Source organism: Dipodomys merriami, unplaced genomic scaffold (genome assembly GCF_024711535.1).
Source record: "Dipodomys merriami isolate MVZ:Mamm:240054 unplaced genomic scaffold, mDipMer1.0.p SCAF_16, whole genome shotgun sequence".
In the NCBI taxonomy this organism is placed as follows: Eukaryota; Metazoa; Chordata; class Mammalia; order Rodentia; family Heteromyidae; genus Dipodomys; species Dipodomys merriami.
The window spans coordinates 7,741,500-7,761,315 of record NW_027202937.1 but is presented as its reverse complement, the minus strand read 5'-3'; the positions used below and the strand labels follow the sequence as shown (position 1 = coordinate 7,761,315).

Genomic DNA, 19,816 nt, shown 5'->3' with positions numbered 1-19,816 from the left:
GAGTATGCAGTACCTGCTCTACCAGTGATCACTGCCAGTATAATCAATATTCCTGATGTTCTCCCTCTCTCACCCCTATTTTTCTCTTGAACATTCTCTGATGGGTTCCTTGTACCTTTCCTGATCAAGGTCCCTTTTCATTTTATCTACTCACGCTCTACTCTTTGGCCTTTATCTAATTGCTTTCTTTCATTCCTCACACATGGCTCAAATTCCTTCTTGGCCTTTTCCCTTTGGAATTGTGGATTCTCAGCAGGAACCTCTGCAAGGCCCTTTTCTGCAGTTTTGGCATTTACAGCTTGCGCCTCTGAAAGGCCACGGCCCTCTTTCCATGAATTGAAAACCATTCTCTAATGCTTGCCCTACCGGCATCCCCCCTTCCCCTACTGCTCTGCTATTGCATCTGACTACATGTCATGCTTAACGCTCCCCTGCATGGCGCTGTCTCTTCTCTATCCCTCACAGAAGAGCCCTGACTTGCGATTAACACCTTTCTCCCCCAGCCAAGTTCCAGCTCTATCCATTTTTGCAGCATTAGGCTAGGTAGAGGCTGGGGGTGGGGAGATTGCAGCTTGGAGGTATTGCCACCAGATGGCAGAGTGGTTCTTCACAGCGTAGCCTCACCTCCTTTCTGGCAAGGAGGTTAACTGTCTAGGGGTAGCATTATTCAGAAGCTTCTGGGAGGCTTCTCTTAAGGCTACTTATACATTACAGGTAATGTTCAAATCAGAAAAACATTCCCTTCCTAAGCTGCCCTTTATTAGCTTTTATGTTTGTTACCAATTTTACTCACAACCATGATAGAAAAATTAGACAGTTGTAAAAGGCTAAAAAGAATTGTTCCTGCCCGGGCGCAGGTGGCTCATGTATGTTTTTTTTTATAAAAAAAATGTGTTGTTTTTTTTTAAATAAAAATACAATTTATACAGTTTAGAGGGAAGATACACAATTGAAGCCAAGAAAGTACCAAGGGAGAGTTGTGAGTGTGAGAAGTGAACACTCCAAAGACATTCGGATCAGCTCCACAATGGACAGCCCACCATAGTTGGGTGGGCTGTGAACCAGAAACTGATTAACGGGTCAGATGGAGGGAATTGCTGGAACATGGCAGGGTGTTCACCTGCCACGGGCCAGGAAAGAAGCATGTGGAAGGGGAAAGGATGGACACAAAGGTTCTGCCGTCCTCTGCCCTGCAAACTCCAGGGCACTGCTGGAGTTCGGATGGGCTGAAAGCAGGGTGTATGGGGTGATTGTGAGGGACTGCTACATCCCCTGGCTGTCTCCCTATTTGGTCATTTGCTCTTTTCCTGGCTGACTTGTAGGCATTCTTCATTGATTATGGATATTAATAGTTTCTCTTTTATAGGTATGTAAATATTTTCTCAGTCAGGTTTTTTTTTTTTTTTTGTCGGTCGTGGGGCTTGAACTCTGGCCTGGGCGCTGTCCCTCAGCTCTTCAGCTCAAGGCGAGCGCTCTACCACTTGAGCCACAGTGCCACTTCCGGTTTTCTGGTGGTTTATTGGAGATAGGAGTCTCACGGTCTTTCCTGCCCGGGCTGGCTTTGAACCGCGATCCTCAGATCTCAGCCTCCTGAGTAGCTAGGATTACAGGCGTGAGCCACCAGCGCCCGGCTCAGTCAGGTTTTTATATTTTAATTTTATTGTTGGAGTCCCTTGATGTATTGGGACCACAAAATTATTCACAATCAAACCTGTTTTTCATGGCTTCTGGGTCTTGTGTTTTTGTTTGCCATGGAGTCCTTGTACTCAGGACTTGGGTGCTCTCCCTGACCTCTTTTATTCAAGGCTAGAAAACTACCACTTTGAGCCACAGCATCACTTTTGTTTTCTGGTGGTTAATTGGAGATAAGAGTCTCATGGACTTTCCTGCTCGGGCTGGCTTTGAACAGTGATCCTCAGATCTCAGCTAGAATTACAGGCATGAGCTACCAGGGTCAGGTGGGTTTTGTGACTTAAGACTATTACTTTCATATTTGGAAAAAGAAGAATAGCTGTGAAGTTTTTAAAGAGGCTGGTTAGTAAGAACACCACCACACACTTGGTATTCAGGTAGGTTTATTTGTCGTTCCAGTTGCCACCAGGCCAGGTTGGCACTTCACATGGCTGGAAAAGAGAGCGCCTGTCAACGCCCCCCCCCCCCATGCCTTATCTAGGGTAGGGGCTGAGAAGGTGTGGCCAGGTAAAGGGAGGTGGGACCAGGTGGGAGAAAGGTGTGGCCACATGGAATCCAGATGTGATCTCAGTGGATGAGGATGTGACCTCTTTCAGGTGTATCAGTTGCCTAGGTAACACAGGTACTGGGCGGAGACTTGGCTGCGAGGAGGGTGGAGTCTGCTCTCCATCCAGGAGTGGACCTTACAATAGCCAGATCAGAAAGAGAGGTAGAGCAAGAACGGGAAGCAGCAGCATGGTTAACTCAATTACAGAGGTCACCTGAAAATCTCACATTCGTTTTTATGCCGATACCCTCTTTACCAGGCTCCTTCCAGGGAGCAGTTTGAGGGCTTGACTTTGAAAGCTGGATAGGATTTAGTAGGTAGAGCAGAAAAGGAAAGTGTTGGCAATGAAAGCAATGGCTTAAACCATGGAGCACAAATAAATGTGGCTGACGTGGAGCTGGCTACGGGAGGCATGTGCGGGGGCCCACACCAGCGTGAGAGTGGGCAGAGTGGGCAGGGGGTGAGTGCAGTGCTTACAGGTGAACCCGCCTTGAAGGAAGATGGTAGTGCCAGAGGATGTATATGCACAGTCTTGTTAATAAAGACTTTAAATTTTTTTTTACTTAAGCCAATTAGCCATCCAGCAAAAGGGAAATGGCTGAGTAAATTAGAGTTAGCCAGATGATGTAGTACTAGCTTTGAGAATTATCATCTGTGAGGACTGGGAAGAAAAGATAGACTTATATTTGTTAAAAAGTGATGGACGACACTTGCCTTCTGTGCATGAGGCTGAAAGGGAATGGCTCAAAAGTAAGAGGTTTACTTGGATGATGGGTGGCTATTCTCCTGTCTTACAGAGTTGCACTGTTGTCATAGTCTGTTCATATTTTCAAAGAGGCAGGTGTCAGTGCCTCAGGCAATCAACAAAGGCTCTTAAGGTTTCTTGGGGGGGATAAACAAGGGGCCAAGGCTAAGGGCGGTTTAGGAAATGGGAGGTAGATTTTTGATTGGGGGGGGGGAGACAGATGGACCAGTGGTGGCTTTGGAGGAGGGGCCTCCTTCTAGGTCTGGGTCTCTAAGAGAGTGTCTGCAATTTGCAATCCACAGTCTGGACAGAGATCAAAAGGCCCTTCTTGCCTTCCAGGGTCTCCTCATGCTGCTACAGAATCTACCTACGATACACTGGGGCAATGAAGAGATCGGGTTGCTTCTGGCCGAGGCATACAGACTCAAGTACATGTTTGCCGATGCCCCCAATCACTACCGCCGATAGGTGCTGTCTCCTCTGGGGACCCAGACTGCCCCCATCTTTGATGGCAATTCTCATCACTGTGGCCACTGAGCGAGCCGTGGACCTTGGCTGGGAACCACTCCTGCTGTACAAAGCTCCCCCCGCCGCCGCCGCCCAGGTTTCAACTTCTTGGCATCCACCACTCCATGTCTCTGGATGTGTCTCTTGGACCACTCTCAGTATTCCATGCCATGTGGATGGGCCCAGCTCTGGGAGAGGACAGAAAAGGAGGTACAGGGTTGTCTGCCCCTTTAAAAGGAACTGGACAAAAGCAAAAGGGGGAGGCTCAGGGTCTCAACTCACATTGTCCCTACACAGGCTGGCTGGCCCTTGCCTCTAGGCCTCAACGGATACCAATTGTTTTTTGTTTTTTTTTTTTAAACAAAACAGGAAACACAAAATTTATTAAATGCCTAAGGCAGGGGATTATTAGGCTGATAACCTTTGCTTTTTGTGACTCACTTTGAGTTGATCACCGTTGTATGTGTTCAGAAGACCCCTGGCCCCGCTTCCTGCTTCTGGCTCCCTCACCGCACTCCCTCTGCTGTGTCTGAGCCAGTCAGATGGAGGAGGCACCAAGGCTCATCACTCTGGGAAGAGACCTATTCCTAAGGGCTAGGACTTTTCTTTTTCCTTTTCTCATCAGATGTCTGTGTGCGAGTGTATACCAAGCCCATCAGCGTTCTGTCACTGTCTGAGTTTCAGTGTCCGGTCTAGCCCATCAGCACCCAGTGACCAAGCCGAGAAGGATCGGGGCTGGGCAGGGAGGAGGGGGTTTTTCCCCTCTCCAAACCTTTTTTCCATGATGACCCACTCCAAGATATTATGTGTAAATTGTGTTATTATGTATATGGTAAAGATGTACAAATATATGTCCTTTGTAGCAGATATGATTTTATATTTATAATGTGCATCGACATGTGAAAGCAATCCTAGGTCACTAGCACAGCTGAAGTTGCCTGACTGGTGGCTTCTTTGGTCCGTTCCTGGGCACCCTGTCTTTGGGGGGGGGGGGACAGACTAGCAGTCTGCTGGAGTGGGTATGGCTAAGATGGAGCCATCAGCCCACACATCATGTCTCAGTTTTTCTTTTCTCCCATCATCCCATGCCTCCTCAGCCTGGACCCTACCCCTCTCTTTAGCTGTGGAGCACCCCACCCCTTGCCCCTAGTACCTCCCTCAGAAGGGACTGCAGAGGCAGAAGCCCTGTCTCCATTTCCTGGCCCCTGCCTTTCCCTAGTGTCTGAGGAAGGCCATAAGTTAGCACTAGATTCAATGCCGAACTGTGGCTGACTCGTCCATGTCAAGGGAAGGGGTTTCCTCTGTGTCCCTGGCGTCTGGGGCTCTTCTCAGAGTGAGGTTTGGTGTCTCCTGCTGTCATCATCACCCCCTGTCACAGCTCATGAAATGGATGATCTGTGCTCAATTCTTGGTGGTGGTGGAGGAGGGGGGTACTGAGGGCAAGCTGGCATCCTCTTGGGCGGTCAGGTGGCATCCCAGGGGATGACACCCTGAGTGTCTTTGCCAACCAAGCCCTCTCCCAAGTCCCTGGCATGATGGAGTGAGATTTCTCATCTGGAGTTGTTCTCAGGCATCCTTCCCCCTTGGTGTGCCTCTGCTCATGTCTCCTCTACAGGGGCGTGGGGTGTGGGGTGCCCTCCCTCAGCCAGACTAACTAAAGAAAGACACTTGTGCTCCCAAGTGGTGGTTTTATTTTTTTAGTTTTTATGTTTGTATGGGAAATTGTGGGTACGGTGAATGAATTGTAAATAAATGGTGTATTTCCTCCTCCATCTGCTGTTTTTCTCCTGTGGATTTGTGTAGACTGGAACCAAAGCTGTCTCCTTTTCTTGCATTTTTCTTGCTGATATTCATATATAAGGATCAAGCCTTTTTCACAGGAACAAGCAGGGCATCAAGCGAAGACCAAGAGACATTCTCGGAGGACATGAGAATTCATGAGTTCAGGGCCAGCCTGGGCCACACAGTGAGACCCTGTCTCAAAAAGAAAAAAAAAAAAAAAAAAAAGGAAGAGGGAAGGGGGAAAAAGGAGGGGGAGAAAAAGAGGAGATAGGTAGGGAGAGAAAATAGACTTAGAATTTCAGCTAGAGATAGCTTTTTTTTTTTTTTTTTTTTTTTTTAATCCTGGGGCTTGAACTTTGGGCTTGGGTGCCTCTTTTGCTCAAGGCTAGCATTCTACCACTTGAGCCACAGCACCACTTCTGGCTTTTTGGAGTAGTTTATTAAAGATAAGAGACTCACAGACTTTCCTGCCTGGGCTGGCTTTGAACCACAATCTTTAGATCACAGCCTCCTGAGTAGCTAGGTTTACAAAGTGTGAGCCCCTGGTGTCTGGCAAAATAGATCATTTAGGGGGGGGCGGGGGTCTGGTCGTGGGGCCTGAACTCTGGGCCTGGGCGCTGTACCTACCTCAGCTCTTCAGCTCAAGGCTAGCGCTCTACCACTTGAGCCACAGCGCCACTTCCGGCTTTTTTCTTTTTGCTTATGTGGTGCTGAGGAATCGAACCCAGGGCCTCATGCATACAAGGCAAGCGCTCCACCACTGAGCCACCTTCCCAGCCCCAAGATAGATAATTTTAACACCCTTATGTTCAGAGGAAGACCCATCACATCATGGCTAGGGACAACCTTAGGGTCAGGATATAGTGCAGGCTTTATCCTGGCTTGCCTAGATAATATGTTCCATCAAACCATATAGAACTAAGATATAGAGCACTAAGATTGGCTATGCATTTAGGGTCTTCATTAGGCCTTATTTGGCCTTTAAGTCTTTCTCTCAGCAGCTTTAGCATGTAATGTCTCAGAAAATATAGTCTGGTTGCATTTTTTCTACTAAACATAGATTGGGACTGTTTCTTCTTCTGAATTCCTTTGTAGGATTTATTTGAGAGTGTTTCTTGGTGTCAACCATTAGGAGATATAAAGGTCAAATTCTTCTACATGTAACAGAAACCTACATTCACTACTCACTTAATATGGGAATTTACCTCTATCTCACATAAAATCCAAAAGTAGGCACCCCAGGGCTGGTGTGCTGACTGGAATTTCTTAGCTGGTTGATGCCGCTAGGCTTCATGGTCAAGATGGTAGCCAGCACTGGAGATATTTTTGCATTTACTTTCCAAGCAACAGAACAGATTAAAGAGAGGACAGAGAAAGAAGGAAATGTGCCAGCCGTGTCCTCAGGAAGGCCAAGGAAACTGCATGTAATATTCCCTCTTAAGCCTGGCTCCAGAGCCTCACATCTGTAATCCTAGCTACTCAGGAGGCTGTGATCTGAGGATCACAGTTCAAAGCTGTTCCAGGGCAGGAACCATCAAAGGGCCAGAAATGGAACTGTGGCGTAAGTGGTTGCGCACTAGCTTTGAGCAGAAACACTTGGGGCAGGAGGTATGATGGGAGGAGAGCTTATCTGCTTTGTTTTTGCCAGTCCTGAGGCTTGGAATCTGGGCCTGGGCACTGAGTTCCCTGCGTTCCCTTTGCTCAAGGCTAGTGCTCTGCCACTTGAGCCACAATTACAACCTCCAAAAAGCGAGACAATCCATTGAGGCACGGTTAAAGGTGACAAAAAATTTTATTTACACTGTTTACAACAGAAGGGGGGCCTGTGACTACCTTGTCCTGGGCTGGATCCCCAGAGCCAAGGGCAGCCTCGACCCCACACCTCCAAACTGCAAAGCTCAGGCTTTCCTTTTGCTTCCTGCCTCCTTGGCAGGCCTCTCTCTCCACACCCCACAGGCCTGCCCTGCTCTGCTCCAGTAGGCGCCTCTCCACAGGCCTGCCCTGCCCTGCTCTGCTCCAGTAGGAGCCTTTTGCTGTCTCTGTCTCTCTCTGACCGCCCCCCCCCCTTGGAACACGCAGCCTATATATAGGTGCGCCGTCCCCCGCCACTCCAACGGGTCTAACGGTTTCAACCGTCTGACGGTTTCGGCTGCTACGCCCCTCCCTCAAGCTGCCCAATGTCCAACCACTTTTTGACAGCTTGACAAGCTCTTGACAGCTTTTGACGGCTTGCTCCATGGGGCCGTGATGTCACCCCTAGGCGCCCCGCCCCTCCGATGACACGCTCCGCCCCCTCCAGTAGCACGCCCCCATAGGGGAGTGACAGTGACGTCAGCCTCCCAACGCCCCGCCCCCTCCAGCAGGTAGGCCTCCGCCGGCAGGCTTTGGCCGCCCCCCCCCCCCCATTGGTTATTACATCACAGCTCCACTTTAGGCTTTTTCTGTGATTAAGATCACAGGTAAGAGTCTCATGGATTTTCCTGGGCTGGCTTTTTCCTTGGGCTGGCTTTGAACTGAGATCCTCAGCCTTCAGCCTCCTGAGCAGCCTCACAGGTGTGGACCATCAGTGCAAGGCAGTTTAACTGCTTTTTCAGGTTCCTTTCTGGTTTTAACTTTTGAGTCTGGCCCTTGTGATGTTTATAGAAATAATATCCCTTCACCAGTCTGCTCGCACCACCTCCACCATGTGATCGACACATCAACAGTGATCATCCGGGTTGTCAGCCACTGACTCGTTTTATTCACATGATTATACAAGGAGAGTTTGTGACATTCCCACACTCGTATACACAATGTATCCCAACCAACCTTCCCCTTCTGGTATTCTCCCCCATCCTCCTCCCTCTTCTTAAAACTATTTTAGCAGGTTTCATTGTTTTCACACGCCATTTTACTTTTACCATGATTCAGTTAACAGTCCCCCCCACCCCCGCCCCACAGACACAATTTTGTAGAAGCAAACTTCATCAGGTATTGGAAAACTGAAAACATTCAGGTGGCAGTGGGCTGGGGGCATGGCTCAAGTGACAGACCACTTGTTTAGCAAAGGCAAGGCTCAGTTTACCTCCCCCCCCCCCACACACACACAGAAGAAAAAGTGGCAGGCCTTGCACTATTGGAGAGACTATACGGGTAGAAGCTTTCACACAATACCAGACAATCAGGGGAGAGAGCTGAAAATTATTTTTAATCGGAGGATAAGCTCCGCATCACAGAGCTCTCCCACTGAAGGTGTGCGTTTCCATGACTTTTTCTAAACTTATACACGTGCAAATCACTACAATCAATCTACGTTTAGAATATTCCTGTCCGCTCTTCTTCATGTCCTTCTAGCCACTCTGCATCCAGTCCCTGGTAACCTAGCCCCTGGTAACCGTTCTTTATCGATGGTCCCTATTTTATATGGGCAGAGCCGGGGGGGCGGGGAGGGGGAGGAGGGAACCGAGGCGGGACGCCCTTCCCCCTTACCTACGCTGCTACAGCCGGGCCCTAACGCCCGCAGCCGCGGCCTCCCAGCGGCGCATGCGCAGAGCCCGGGCTTCCGGGTCGCCGCGGGCCTCGCGCAGCGCCCGAGCGCGCGCGCGTTCGTTCGCGTCGAACGCGAACGGCAGCGACGGCTTCTGTCTGTTGCCTAGGAATGGCGCGGACTTGCGGGACCCGAGGCCTTGCTCTCGTCCGCTGCTGACTGCCACCGTGGGGGGGGGGGCTGAACGGACCATGGGGGAGCCGGGCTCTGTGGTTAAGGGACGCCGAGCCGGTCGCCGGGGTTGGTGCTTGAGAAGACTAGGGATGAACGCCGAGTGGCTGCTGCTGGAGGACGGGCGCGAGGTGAGGGCGGGGCGCGCAGGCCTCGGGGCGGCCCGGCCCGGTCCGGCCCGGCCGGGCGTGCGTGTGCGGGCGCCGGGCCTCGGGGGCGGGAGGGGAGGCGGGCCGCGCTGGAGTCTGGATCCTGTGGGAGGGGCGGCCTGGGTCAGGCCCCGCCCCGGGAAGGGGGCCGGGACCGCGGGAGCGGGACGGGGCGGCCGGGGGCTGGTCTCCCGAGTCCGCTAGGCCTCACTGCGACCCAGCTTCCGACGGCCTGCGGGGCGGGGTGGGGGTGGAGGGAGGGCGGACAGGCCTCAAAAGGCCCGCCCAGGGCCTGGCCTGGTCAACTTTGTTTTGAACTTGTGGGTCTAGAGGTAGGACGCTTCCCCGGAGTGTCCTCGTGAGGAGGGCCACAGGCCTGCTTATAGCGCTTGCTAATGCCGTTGAGCCGGGAACGATTTTTGGTTTTGATGGTGTGTGTGTGTGTGTGTGTGTGTGTGTGTGTGTGTCATGATGCTTGAACTCAAGGCCTGGGTCCTGTCCCCGAACTGTTTTGGTTTTGATGGTGTGTGTGTGTGTGTGTGTGTGTGTGTGTGTGTGTGTGTGTGTGTGTGTGTCATGATGCTTGAACTCAAGGCCTGGGTCCTGTCCCCGAACTGTTTTGGTTTTGATGGTGTGTGTGTGTGTGTTTCGATGGTGTGTGTGTGCGTCCTGGATCTGTCCCCGAACTGTTTTGGTTTTGATGGTGTGTGTGTGTGTGTGTGTGTGTGTGTGTGTGTGTGTGTGTGTGTGTGTGTGTGTGTGTGTGTGTGTGTGTGTGTGTGTGTGTCATGATGCTTGAACTCAAGGCCTGGGTCCTGTCCCCGAACTGTTTTGGTTTTGATGGTGTGTGTGTGTGTGTTTCGATGGTGTGTGTGTGCGTCCTGGATCCTGTCCCCGAACTGTTTTGCTCGGAGCTAGTGTGAGCCACAGCTCCACATCCAGCTTTTCTTTCTTTCTTTCTTTCTTTCTTTCTTTCTTTCTTTCTTTCTTTCTTTCTTTCTTTCTTTTTCTTTCTGTGTTTCTTTCTCTCTCTCTCCCTCTCCCTCTGTCCCTCTGCCCCTCCCTCTCTTTCTCTCTCTCTTTCTCTTTCTCTCTCCTTAAGAGAGTCTCACAGACTTTCCTGTAGGATTTGTAGGTGTGAGCTGCTGGCACCTGGGTTTTTTGTTATGTGTTACTATTGGTGCTAATAATTCTCAGGGCCCTGTCCCTCAGCTCTTTTGCTCCAGGTTAAGGGTGTGTGTGTGTGTGTGTGTGTTTTTCTTTTTTTTTTTTTTTGGGTCCAGTCGTGGGGCCTGAACTCTGGGCCTGGGCGCTGTCCCTCAGCTCTTCAGCTCAAGGCTAGCACTCTACCACTTGAGCCACAGCGCCACTTCTGGCTTTTTTCTTTTTGCTTGTGTGGTGCTGAGGAATCAAACCCAGGGCCTCAGGCATGCAAGGCAAGCGCTCTACCACTGAGCCACCTTCCCAGCCCTGTGTGTGTGTTTTTCCAGGCCCAGGTTGGGTTCCAAATGCACAGCCTTCTGAGTAGCTAAGATTAGAGGAGGCCTGAGCCACCTGATCCCAGATACTTGCGAAGTTAGTAAAAAGCGGGAAAAGGAAAGGTGAAGCCTGTTTGCAGCAGAGAAAGACAACTAGGACTAGTGTGTTGCATCTAAGAACCCAAGAGCAGGGCGGTTGGGAAACAATTGCAGTTAGACTGGCTGGAAAGAGCAGTTTGGTCAGGGACAATTGTGGTGGGGAACCATTTGAGTTTTGGAAATATTTTGTATGGGAGGTTTGTGTTGCCCATTATGTTAGAAGTGAAAGAATTATTTTGCCAGGTCGGTAGTTCACATCTAGAATCCCAGCCAATTTGGAGATGGGGATTGAGATGCCAGAAGGATTAAGAGGCTTATTGACCCAGGCCAGCCTAAGCAAAAGAGTAAGACTAACAACCTAGGTGTGGCAGTGCAACTCTGTACAGAGGCCATATAAGAGGAGGATCCAAGCCTTCCTGAGATCCTATTTGAAAAATAACTGAAGCAATAAAAGGCTTCAGTTTTCACAAGGCTTTTATTATGTATTTCGGTGGATTTTTTGGGGGGGAGGGTTGGTGATGGGACTTGAACTCTCATCCTGGGCACCCTGGGCGCTGTCCCTGAGCTCTTCAGCTCAAGGCTAGCACTCTATCATTCGAGCCACAATACCACCTCGGTTTTCTGGGGGTTACTTGGAGATAAGAGTCTCACAGACTTTCCTGCCCTCACTGGCTTTGAACTTCGATCCTCAGATCTCAGCCTCCTGAGTAGCTAGGATTACAGGTGTGAGCCACCAGCGCCCAGCCACCCTAAATTTCTTAAACCAATCCAGAGTTGTGCAAAAAAAAAAAAAAATTAGCTACTTCCCAGTCCAATGAAGAAAAGTCATAGTATCATCTTTTTCCTTGGCTTTGTTTTTCTAATAAGGAAAAGTTTATTTCTGTGGAAGAAAGTAGCAGAAACTCCACATCCGGATAAAAAGGAATCCTCAGTTGTTTGCTCTTGTATTTGGTCTTCATGAAGGGTTCTATCCTAAGAAGGTTGGCAAAAGGGAAAGGATGGGGCTGGGAAGGTGGCTCAGTGGTGGAGTGCTTGCCTTGCATGCATGAGGCCCTGGGTTTGATTCCTCAGTACCACTTAAGCAAAAAGGAAAAAAAAAGCCAGAGTGGCACTGTGGCTCAAGTGGTAGAGTGCTAGCCGTGAGCTGAAGAGCTGAGGGACAGCGCCCAGGCCCAGAGTTCAGGCCCTATGACCGGACCCAAAAAAAAAAGGGAAAGGATAATTCTAGAGTACGCGCAGGTCATCTAGGAAATAAGGGCCCAAGACAAAAGGGATCTTCAGTATCCTTAAACAAAAGTGGAAGGAACAAGATTATTTCTAGGTTGATAATGTCTGTGTGTTCAAAGGCATGCAAAACTTGGCTAATGGAAACAATTCTCAATGACTGGTTGATGTTTTTGGTGTGCAGTTCCCATGGGGAATTAAATTCTAATGTTGAGATTTCCAGTAATGCACATTGTACTCTTAACTGTAGCATAAGTGAAATATCAGTCTAGGTAAGTTCTAAGACTGTACAGTGAAGGAAAAGATGAATGTTTTCGAAATGAATGTTTTCTTCTTTTGGATTCAAAAGCCATTTGTAGGCAATCTTAGAAAAAGGTACTCTTCTGTTTCTTCTGTACTGTTTTCCCTAATGGCAGTCTAGCAATTTCTCCTCAACCAGTAAAATGGAATATGGAATACTTTCTCTCTTAGAAATCTACCAGATGGAAATTCTTTTTTTTTTTTTTTTTTTTTTTTTGTTGGTCGTGGGGCTTGAACTCTGGGCCTGGGCACTGTCCCTCAGCTCTTCAGCTCAAGGCGAGCGCTCTACCACTTAAGCTACAGCGCCACTTCCGGTTTTCTGGTGGTTTATTGGAGATAGGAGTCTCACGGTCTCTCCTGCCCGGGCTGGCTTTGAACCGCGATCCTCAAATCTCAGCCTCCTGAGTAGCTAGGATTACAGGCGTGAGCCACCAGCACCCGGCTGGAAATTCTTAATAAATAGGGGTGACAGTTCTTAAATACACCTCCCACCACTGAATATACCAGAGTCCTAAATACTCCATTTTATAGGATATATATATATATATATATATATATATATATACATATACATATATATATATATTTATATTTATATATTCAGAGGAATTTCCCTGACTGGAAAGACCAGACTGAGAATTTTAGTGGAGGTAGTCACCACAGCATTTTAAAGGGAAATGAATTGAAAGAGTTCCTAGCTGTTCCTCCATATTTTCCAGCTCTAAAAATCTAGTTCCCAACTTCCCACCTAAATAATAAAGTAGGGAAGAAATAATTGAATTTGAGAACTAAAAAAAGAACTGTACATAGACTCAATGAGACAAAAGCTGGTTCTTTGAAGAAATTAATAAAATTGATAAACCCGTAGTTATGTTGACAAAAAAGAAAGGAAAAAAGACACTCAGATCAACAAAAGTAGAAACAACAAAGGTAACATCACAACAAATATCCAAGAAATCCAAAAGATAATTAGAAATTACTTCCAAAACCTATACTCAAATAAGACGGAAAATCTAGCAGAAATGGATAAATTCCTAGAGACATAAAAGCTGCCTAAGATGAACCAAGAAAATATAAACCACTTAAACAGATCCATATCAAGAAATATGATGAAGGAAGTTAATAGTCTTCCAACAAGGGAAAGTCCAGGACCTGATGGATTCACAGCTGAATTCTATAAGAACTTTAAATATGAACTAATACCAGTACTCACTGAACTTTTCCATGAAATAGAAATAGAAGGATCACTACCAAACATATTTTATGAAGCCAGCATTATACTTCATTATATATATATATATTTTTTTTGGGGGGGGGTGTCTGGTCATGGGGCCTGAACTCTGGGTTTGGGCGCTGTCCCTCAGCTCTTCATCTCAAGGCTAGCGCTGTACCACTTGAGCCACAGCACCCCTTCTGGCTTTTTTCTTTTTGCTTATGTGGTGCTGAGGAATCGAACCCAGGGCCTCATGCATGCAAGGCAAGAGCTCTACCATTGAGCCACCTTCCCAGCCCACTACTTCATTATATTTTATTGGGTAGGGACCTAATGAAAAAAGAGAACTGTTGATCAATTTCTCTGCCAACCATAGAGACAAAGCTCCTTAATAAAATACTTGCCAATAGAATTCAACAACTAATCAAAAAAAAGTATATATGATGATCAAACGGGTTTTATCCCAGAGATGCAAGACTGATTTAATATATATAAATCAATAAATCATGTATAAATCAATAAGAGGGCTGGGAAGGTGGCTTAGTGGTAAAGATTGTTTGCCTTGCATGTATGAGGCCCTGGGTTTGATTCCTCAAACTGGAAGTGGTGCTGGGGCTCAAGTGGTAGAGTGCTAGCCTTGAGCTGAAGAGCTGAGGGACAGTGCCCAAGCCCAGAGTTCAGCCTCCACAACCGACAAAAATAAATAATATTAAATCAACGTACCACATTAATAGAGCCAAAGAAAAGAATCACATGATTATCTCAATAGATTCAGAAAAAGCCTTTGATAGAATCAAACATCCATTTATGGTAAAAGCTCTGGATAAGCTAGGAATATAAGGCACATATCAATATAAAAAGACTGTATCAAGCCAGGTGGCTAGATCCAGCTGGTGGCTCACACCGGGAATCCTAGCTACTCAGGAAGTTGAGGTCTGAGGATTGTGGTTTCTGCCAGCCTGGGCAAGAAAGTCTGTCAGAATCTTGTCTTAAAGTGGTATAGCACTAGCCTTAGGCAAAAAAGCTCAGGGACAGGGTCCAGGCCCTGAGTTCAAGCCCCATGACTGACAAAGAAAAAAAAAGCGGGGTGAGGGGAGCTATATATGACTAAATGGTAAAATACCATGTTCTCTAAAATCAGGAACAAGGATGTCCATTCTCCTTTTCAATATATCTCTGAAATGCCTACCCAGAGCAATAGGGCAAAAGAAAGACATAATGGGGATTTGCATAGATAGATAAGAAGTCAAACTATTCCTATTTGTAGACAACATGATCCTATATCTAAAGGACCTGAGAGACTGTAGACCCAAACTGATCAAAGTTAATGGAAACAATTCTCAATGATTGATTGATGTTTTTGGTATGCAGTTCCCATGGGAAATTAAGTTCTGGTGTTGAGATTTCCAGTTATACACATTGTACTATACCTTCTAGAGTATTGGCAAAGTTGCAGGATATAAAAATCAGTAGCTTTTCTGTATTCCAACAATGTACAATTAGAGAGAAATCAGGAAAACGGTTCTATTTGTAATAGCCTCAAAAAAAAACACAAAAAAACAGAAAAAAGGAATAAACCTAACCAAGGAAACAAAAGACCTCTATAGTGAAAAGTATAAAAACCTGAAGAAAGAATTCAGAGATCACATCAGGAACTGGAAAGACCTCCTATGTTCATGGATACGTAGAACTAATATGAAAATGTCCATACTGCCAAAGGTGATCTACAAATTTAACACAATCCCCATCAAAATCACAATGACTTTCTTCACCAAGATAGAGAAAACAATCCAAAAATTCATGTGGAAGAAAAAAAGATCTCCAGTAGCAATTCTACGCAAAAAATGCAATGCTGGTGGTATCCTAATCCCAGACTTTAAGCTGTACCACAGCTCTAAAACAACAAAAACAGTTTGGTACTGGCACAAATATAGGCCTGAAGATTGATGGAACCAACTAGAAGACTTAGAAATTTGACAAGGGAGCCAAAAATGTACAATGGAAAAAAGATAAATAAGTGCTATTGGAAAAACTGGATGTCATTATATAGAACACTAAAGTTGGATCCTTGTTTGTCACCATGCACCAGTATCAACTCAAGTGGATTAAAGACCTCAATGTAAGACTTGAAACTATTGCAAGATGGAGTAGGAGAAACATTTAAACTTATAAGCACAGGCAAGAACTTTTTGAAAAGGAGTACAGCAAATAGGAGAGAGACTTGACAGATGGATTACATCAAAATAAAAAGTTCCTGCACAGCAAAGGACATAGTCACTAAACCAGAAAGACAGCTAACAGACTGGGAGAAGATCTTTTCCAACAATACATCCAACAAAGGCCTAATATCCAAAATATACAAGGAACTCAAAAAATATTAACCAAAAATCTAACAAACCAACAAATGGACAATGAACCTAAAGAGAGACATCTCAGAAGTAAAAATGGCAAGCGAATACATGAGGAAATGCTCAACATCCCTGGCCATAAAGGAAATGTAAAGCAAAACAACTTTTTTTTGTGGGGGGGGTGGGGGTCCGGTCATGGGGCCTGAACTGTGGGCCTGGGCGCTGTCCCTCAGCTCTTCAGCTCAAGGCTAGCACTCTACCGCTTGAGCTACAGTGCCACTTATGGCTTTTTTCTTTTTGCTTATGTGGTGCTCAGGAATCGAACCCAGGGCCTCATGCATGCAAGGCAAGCACTCTACCACTGAGCCACCTTCCCAGCCCCAAGCAAAACAACTTTGAGATTCCATTTTGCCCCGATTAGATTGACCACCATCAAGAATTCAAAAAACAAATGCTGTCAGGGATGTGGGAAAAACTGCACTGTTGGTGGGAATTTAAACTAGTACAATCACTCTGTTTTGTTTGTTTTTTTGTGTGTTTTTTTGTTTTTGTTTTTGTCGGTCATGGGGCTTGAACTCTGGGCTTGGGTGCAGTCCCTGCACTCTTCAGCTCAAGGCCAGTGCTCTACCGCTTGAGCTGCAGCGCCTCTTCTGGTTTTCTGGTGGTTTATTAGAGATAAGTGTCTCATGGACTTTCCTGCCTGGGCTGGCTTTGAACCTTGAACCTCAGATCTCAGCCTGAGTAGCTAGGATTACAGGTGTGAGCCACTGGCGCTGGGCAGTACAATCACTCTGGAAGGCAGTTTGGAGGTTCCTCAAAAGACTAAACACAGTTACTCGGGCTCCTCTGAAACATGTCAGTCAGCTGGGGCCATACCACAAGCATGACTATATGAAGGAAGAGAAATTGGAAAAACAAAGAAACATTGTTTGGTGAAAGACTTGGATGCCTTTCTGAAGGTTCCCAAAAGCTATGTAGAGACCTCAGCGAGTGGGGGTAGTTTCTTTGATAGCCTTTATTACTAGCCATTATTGCTAACAATAATGGAATTCTCAGTATATCAAGATACTTGGGTGAAGTGTGAATGTGAAGTAGAAAAAGATTTTTGTAGATGTTGAAGCAGATGTATTAGATTTAGCAGAAGCAATGGTTGTTTCTGCAGATAATCTTATTTATGAACCAGTTATATTAGAACTTTCACCACAGCAAAAAGAGTGGCAGAGGATGCTGCAGCTGATGTAGAGTAGGCTACAAGAAAAGTATTCTTGGCCAGGCGTCAGTGGCTCAAGCCTGTAGTTCTAGCCACTCTGGAGGCTGAGATCTGAGGATTGCAGTTCAAAGCGAGCCTGGGCAAGAAAGGCCATGAGACTTATTTTTTTATTTTTTAATATTTTTTTTTTTTTCTGGTCGTGGGGCCTGAACTCTGGGCCTGGGTGCTGTCCCTCAGCTCTTCAGCTCAAGGCTAGTGTTCTACCACTTGAGCCACAGCACCACTTCTGGCTTTTTTCTTTTTGCTTATGTGGTGCTGAGGAATTGAAACCAGGGCCTCATGCATGCAAGGCAAGTACTCTACCACTAAGCCACCTTCCCAGCCCCGCCATGAGACTCTTATCTCCAATAAACCACTCAGAAAACTGGAAGTGGTGCTGTGGCTCAAGTGGTAGAGTGTGCTCTCCTTGAGCTGAAGAGCTGAGGGAAGCGTCCAGGCCGAGAGTTTAAGCCCCATGACTGACAAAAAAAAAAAAAAAAAGAAAGAAAGAAAAAAAAGGAGTATTCTCTCAGAATGTGATATTCAAAAGTCCTTTTTTTTGTTTGTTTCTTTTTTTTATTGTGAAAATACTGTACAGAGGGGTTACAATTACATGGGCAAGATAATGAGTACATTTCTTATCAAGCATTGTAGCCTCCTCCATTGTTTCCCCTTCCCATCCCTTCCCAGCCTCCCCCATCCCTCAAAAGTCCTTTTAAAGCTTATCTATAGCACTTCCACCCAGGGAAGGTGACTTGTCACAGTCTACAGACACGTGCAGAATCTGCAGCCATCTCAACATTAATAAAGTAACAGGGAATTTTCATGTAACTATGGGTAAGGCAATTCCACATCCTTGTGGGCATGCACGCTTGGCAGCACTGGTCAACCATGACTCCTACAACTTTTCTCACAGAGTAGATCACCTGCCTTTTGGAAAGGTTGTTCAGGAATTATTAGTCCTCTGAATGGAACAAAAAAAATTGCTATAGATCACAACCAGATGTTCCAATCTGCCAAGAAAACTCCAAACATACAAAATTTCATCAGAAACACATCAGTTTTATGTCACAGAAAGGGAGTGTATCATCAACTGCAGGTAGCCATGGAGTTTCTGGGATCTTCATGAAATATGATCTCCACTCTCTCATGGTGACTGTTGCTGAGGAGCTTATGCCTTCTGGCAGTTTTTTGTAAGACTGCAGTATTGTTGGAGGAATCTTTTCAACAGGCATGCTACATGGAATTAGAAAATTTATAGTCAAGATAATTTGCTTTCTGTCCATTCTGTTCCTTTTGAGTATGGGTATACAGACAACCACTTACCTCTTTTGGAAAATAATATACATTATCACCTCCTAAGGGGAAGGAGAATCTAAAAACCCCTTTTTAAATAATCAAATATTGTGCAATATATTCAAAGAAAAATATGAATGAGAAACTGAGAGCATACTTACTTAAAAAAAGGTTGGTGGGGGGAACCCTATGTGAAATCTTATTGATATTGTGTCTGTCAAAAGTGTCCTAGCAGAGACAACACAGCAAATCAATGACTCTGCTGGCCAACCGCCCAGCGTCAAGATGAGCTTCTGGTTGTTCTCTCACACCTGGGAATTCTGTCCTGGAAGAGAAGCCACAACTAAAAAAAAAGGCCTTTAGAAATGCAAGTGCCATCTGGCTCTGTTTTTACAAACCTGATGTGAGAATAGACGATGTGAAACAAAAAAACACCTAAACACAGAACTTCTCTATGACCCAGCCATTCCACTCTTGGGCATCGTCCCAGATCATTCATCACTCTATGATTGAACCTGGTTGGCCCTGAATACCCAGAGTCCACAATTCACTCCTTTCGGCTCTCTTCTTATTGCACCTTCTTGCCTTTTTCTACTTAATGGCTTTCGTGGCAGGGGAACCGTTTGGATTCCCTAGGAATCTGTTTTCCTAAGTCACGATCATGTACTCTGCTGGTGATCAGACTAAAGGAGAACACCCTTTTCGACACAGTGACTGATCCTCTCTCCTTACGTTGTTGTCTTCTAGGTGACGATAGGACGAGGATTTGGTGTCACATACCAGCTAGTATCAAAAGTCTGTCCACTGATGATTTCTCGAAACCACTGTATTTTGAAACAAAACCCTGAGGGCCAGTGGACAATTAAGGACAACAAGGTATGAGCATGCATAGATGCCTAGTGACTTTGACATTTTATGTATTTTGATATACTTTGTTTTGCATAGATAATTCATTGTATAAAACTGAAAACTTTCATGTTCTTCCTTGTAGCTTCATTTTCTTTCTGTACAACTTCTGTGTGCTGCTAGAGGCAAAATTACATCAGTAATTTTGAATGACATGGGTTGAATGAGTTGGTGATGAATGAATTGGAACTATGAAGGGAACATCTGAATTGGGCCATAAGTCCTATTCAAAAAACTGGACCAAGTTCTTGGGGGAGTTGTCTTTTTTGAATTGAAGGTCCAGAGACCCTAGAAATCAGATGAAGCTTTGGAAAGACATCTGTGCCTCAGGGGACAAGGTAATGGTAGAGAAAGTGAACTTGACTGCACTTAGCTCCTTTCCTAAGTCTCCCTTCCTCCCTAAACATGAAGACAATTTATTTTGAATAAAAGGGTTTTCTTTAAACAAACCTGTGTGTTGTCTGATGGAGAATATACTAAAGGAATTAAAACAGTATACAAAACCCAGAGACTGAGAATACTATCATGCATTTATTTATGCAAGCACCGGGAATGTAATGAAAATATCAGCTATGAGGTGAGAG

At 46.0% G+C, this 19,816-nt stretch overlaps 2 protein-coding genes and 1 pseudogene across 4 annotated transcripts in view; all 3 read left to right on the top strand.

The window, feature by feature from the left end:
- Tbc1d22b (TBC1 domain family member 22B) overlaps positions 1-5,263 on the top strand; it is a 62,205-nt gene extending 56,942 nt beyond the window's left edge. Inside the window, exon 13 of the mRNA XM_070023855.1 lies at positions 3,324-5,263. Within this exon, the coding sequence (XP_069879956.1) occupies positions 3,324-3,452 (129 nt within the window). The 3' untranslated portion in view covers positions 3,453-5,263. The remainder of the gene's footprint in view (positions 1-3,323) is intronic.
- Positions 5,264-8,844: 3,581 nt separating this feature from the next.
- Positions 8,845-19,816, top strand: part of Rnf8 (ring finger protein 8) — a 32,325-nt gene continuing 21,353 nt past the window's right edge. The window contains exons 1-2 of one of the 3 annotated variants that reach the window (XM_070023858.1): positions 8,845-9,101; positions 19,074-19,202. In XM_070023858.1, coding sequence (XP_069879959.1) covers positions 8,991-9,101; positions 19,074-19,202 — 240 coding nt within the window. In that variant the 5' untranslated portion in view covers positions 8,845-8,990. The remainder of the gene's footprint in view (positions 9,102-19,073; positions 19,203-19,816) is intronic. The other 2 variants (XM_070023857.1, XM_070023856.1) reach the window with 2 other exon arrangements.
- LOC138827899 (endoplasmic reticulum-Golgi intermediate compartment protein 2-like) lies at positions 15,514-18,409 on the top strand (annotated as a pseudogene).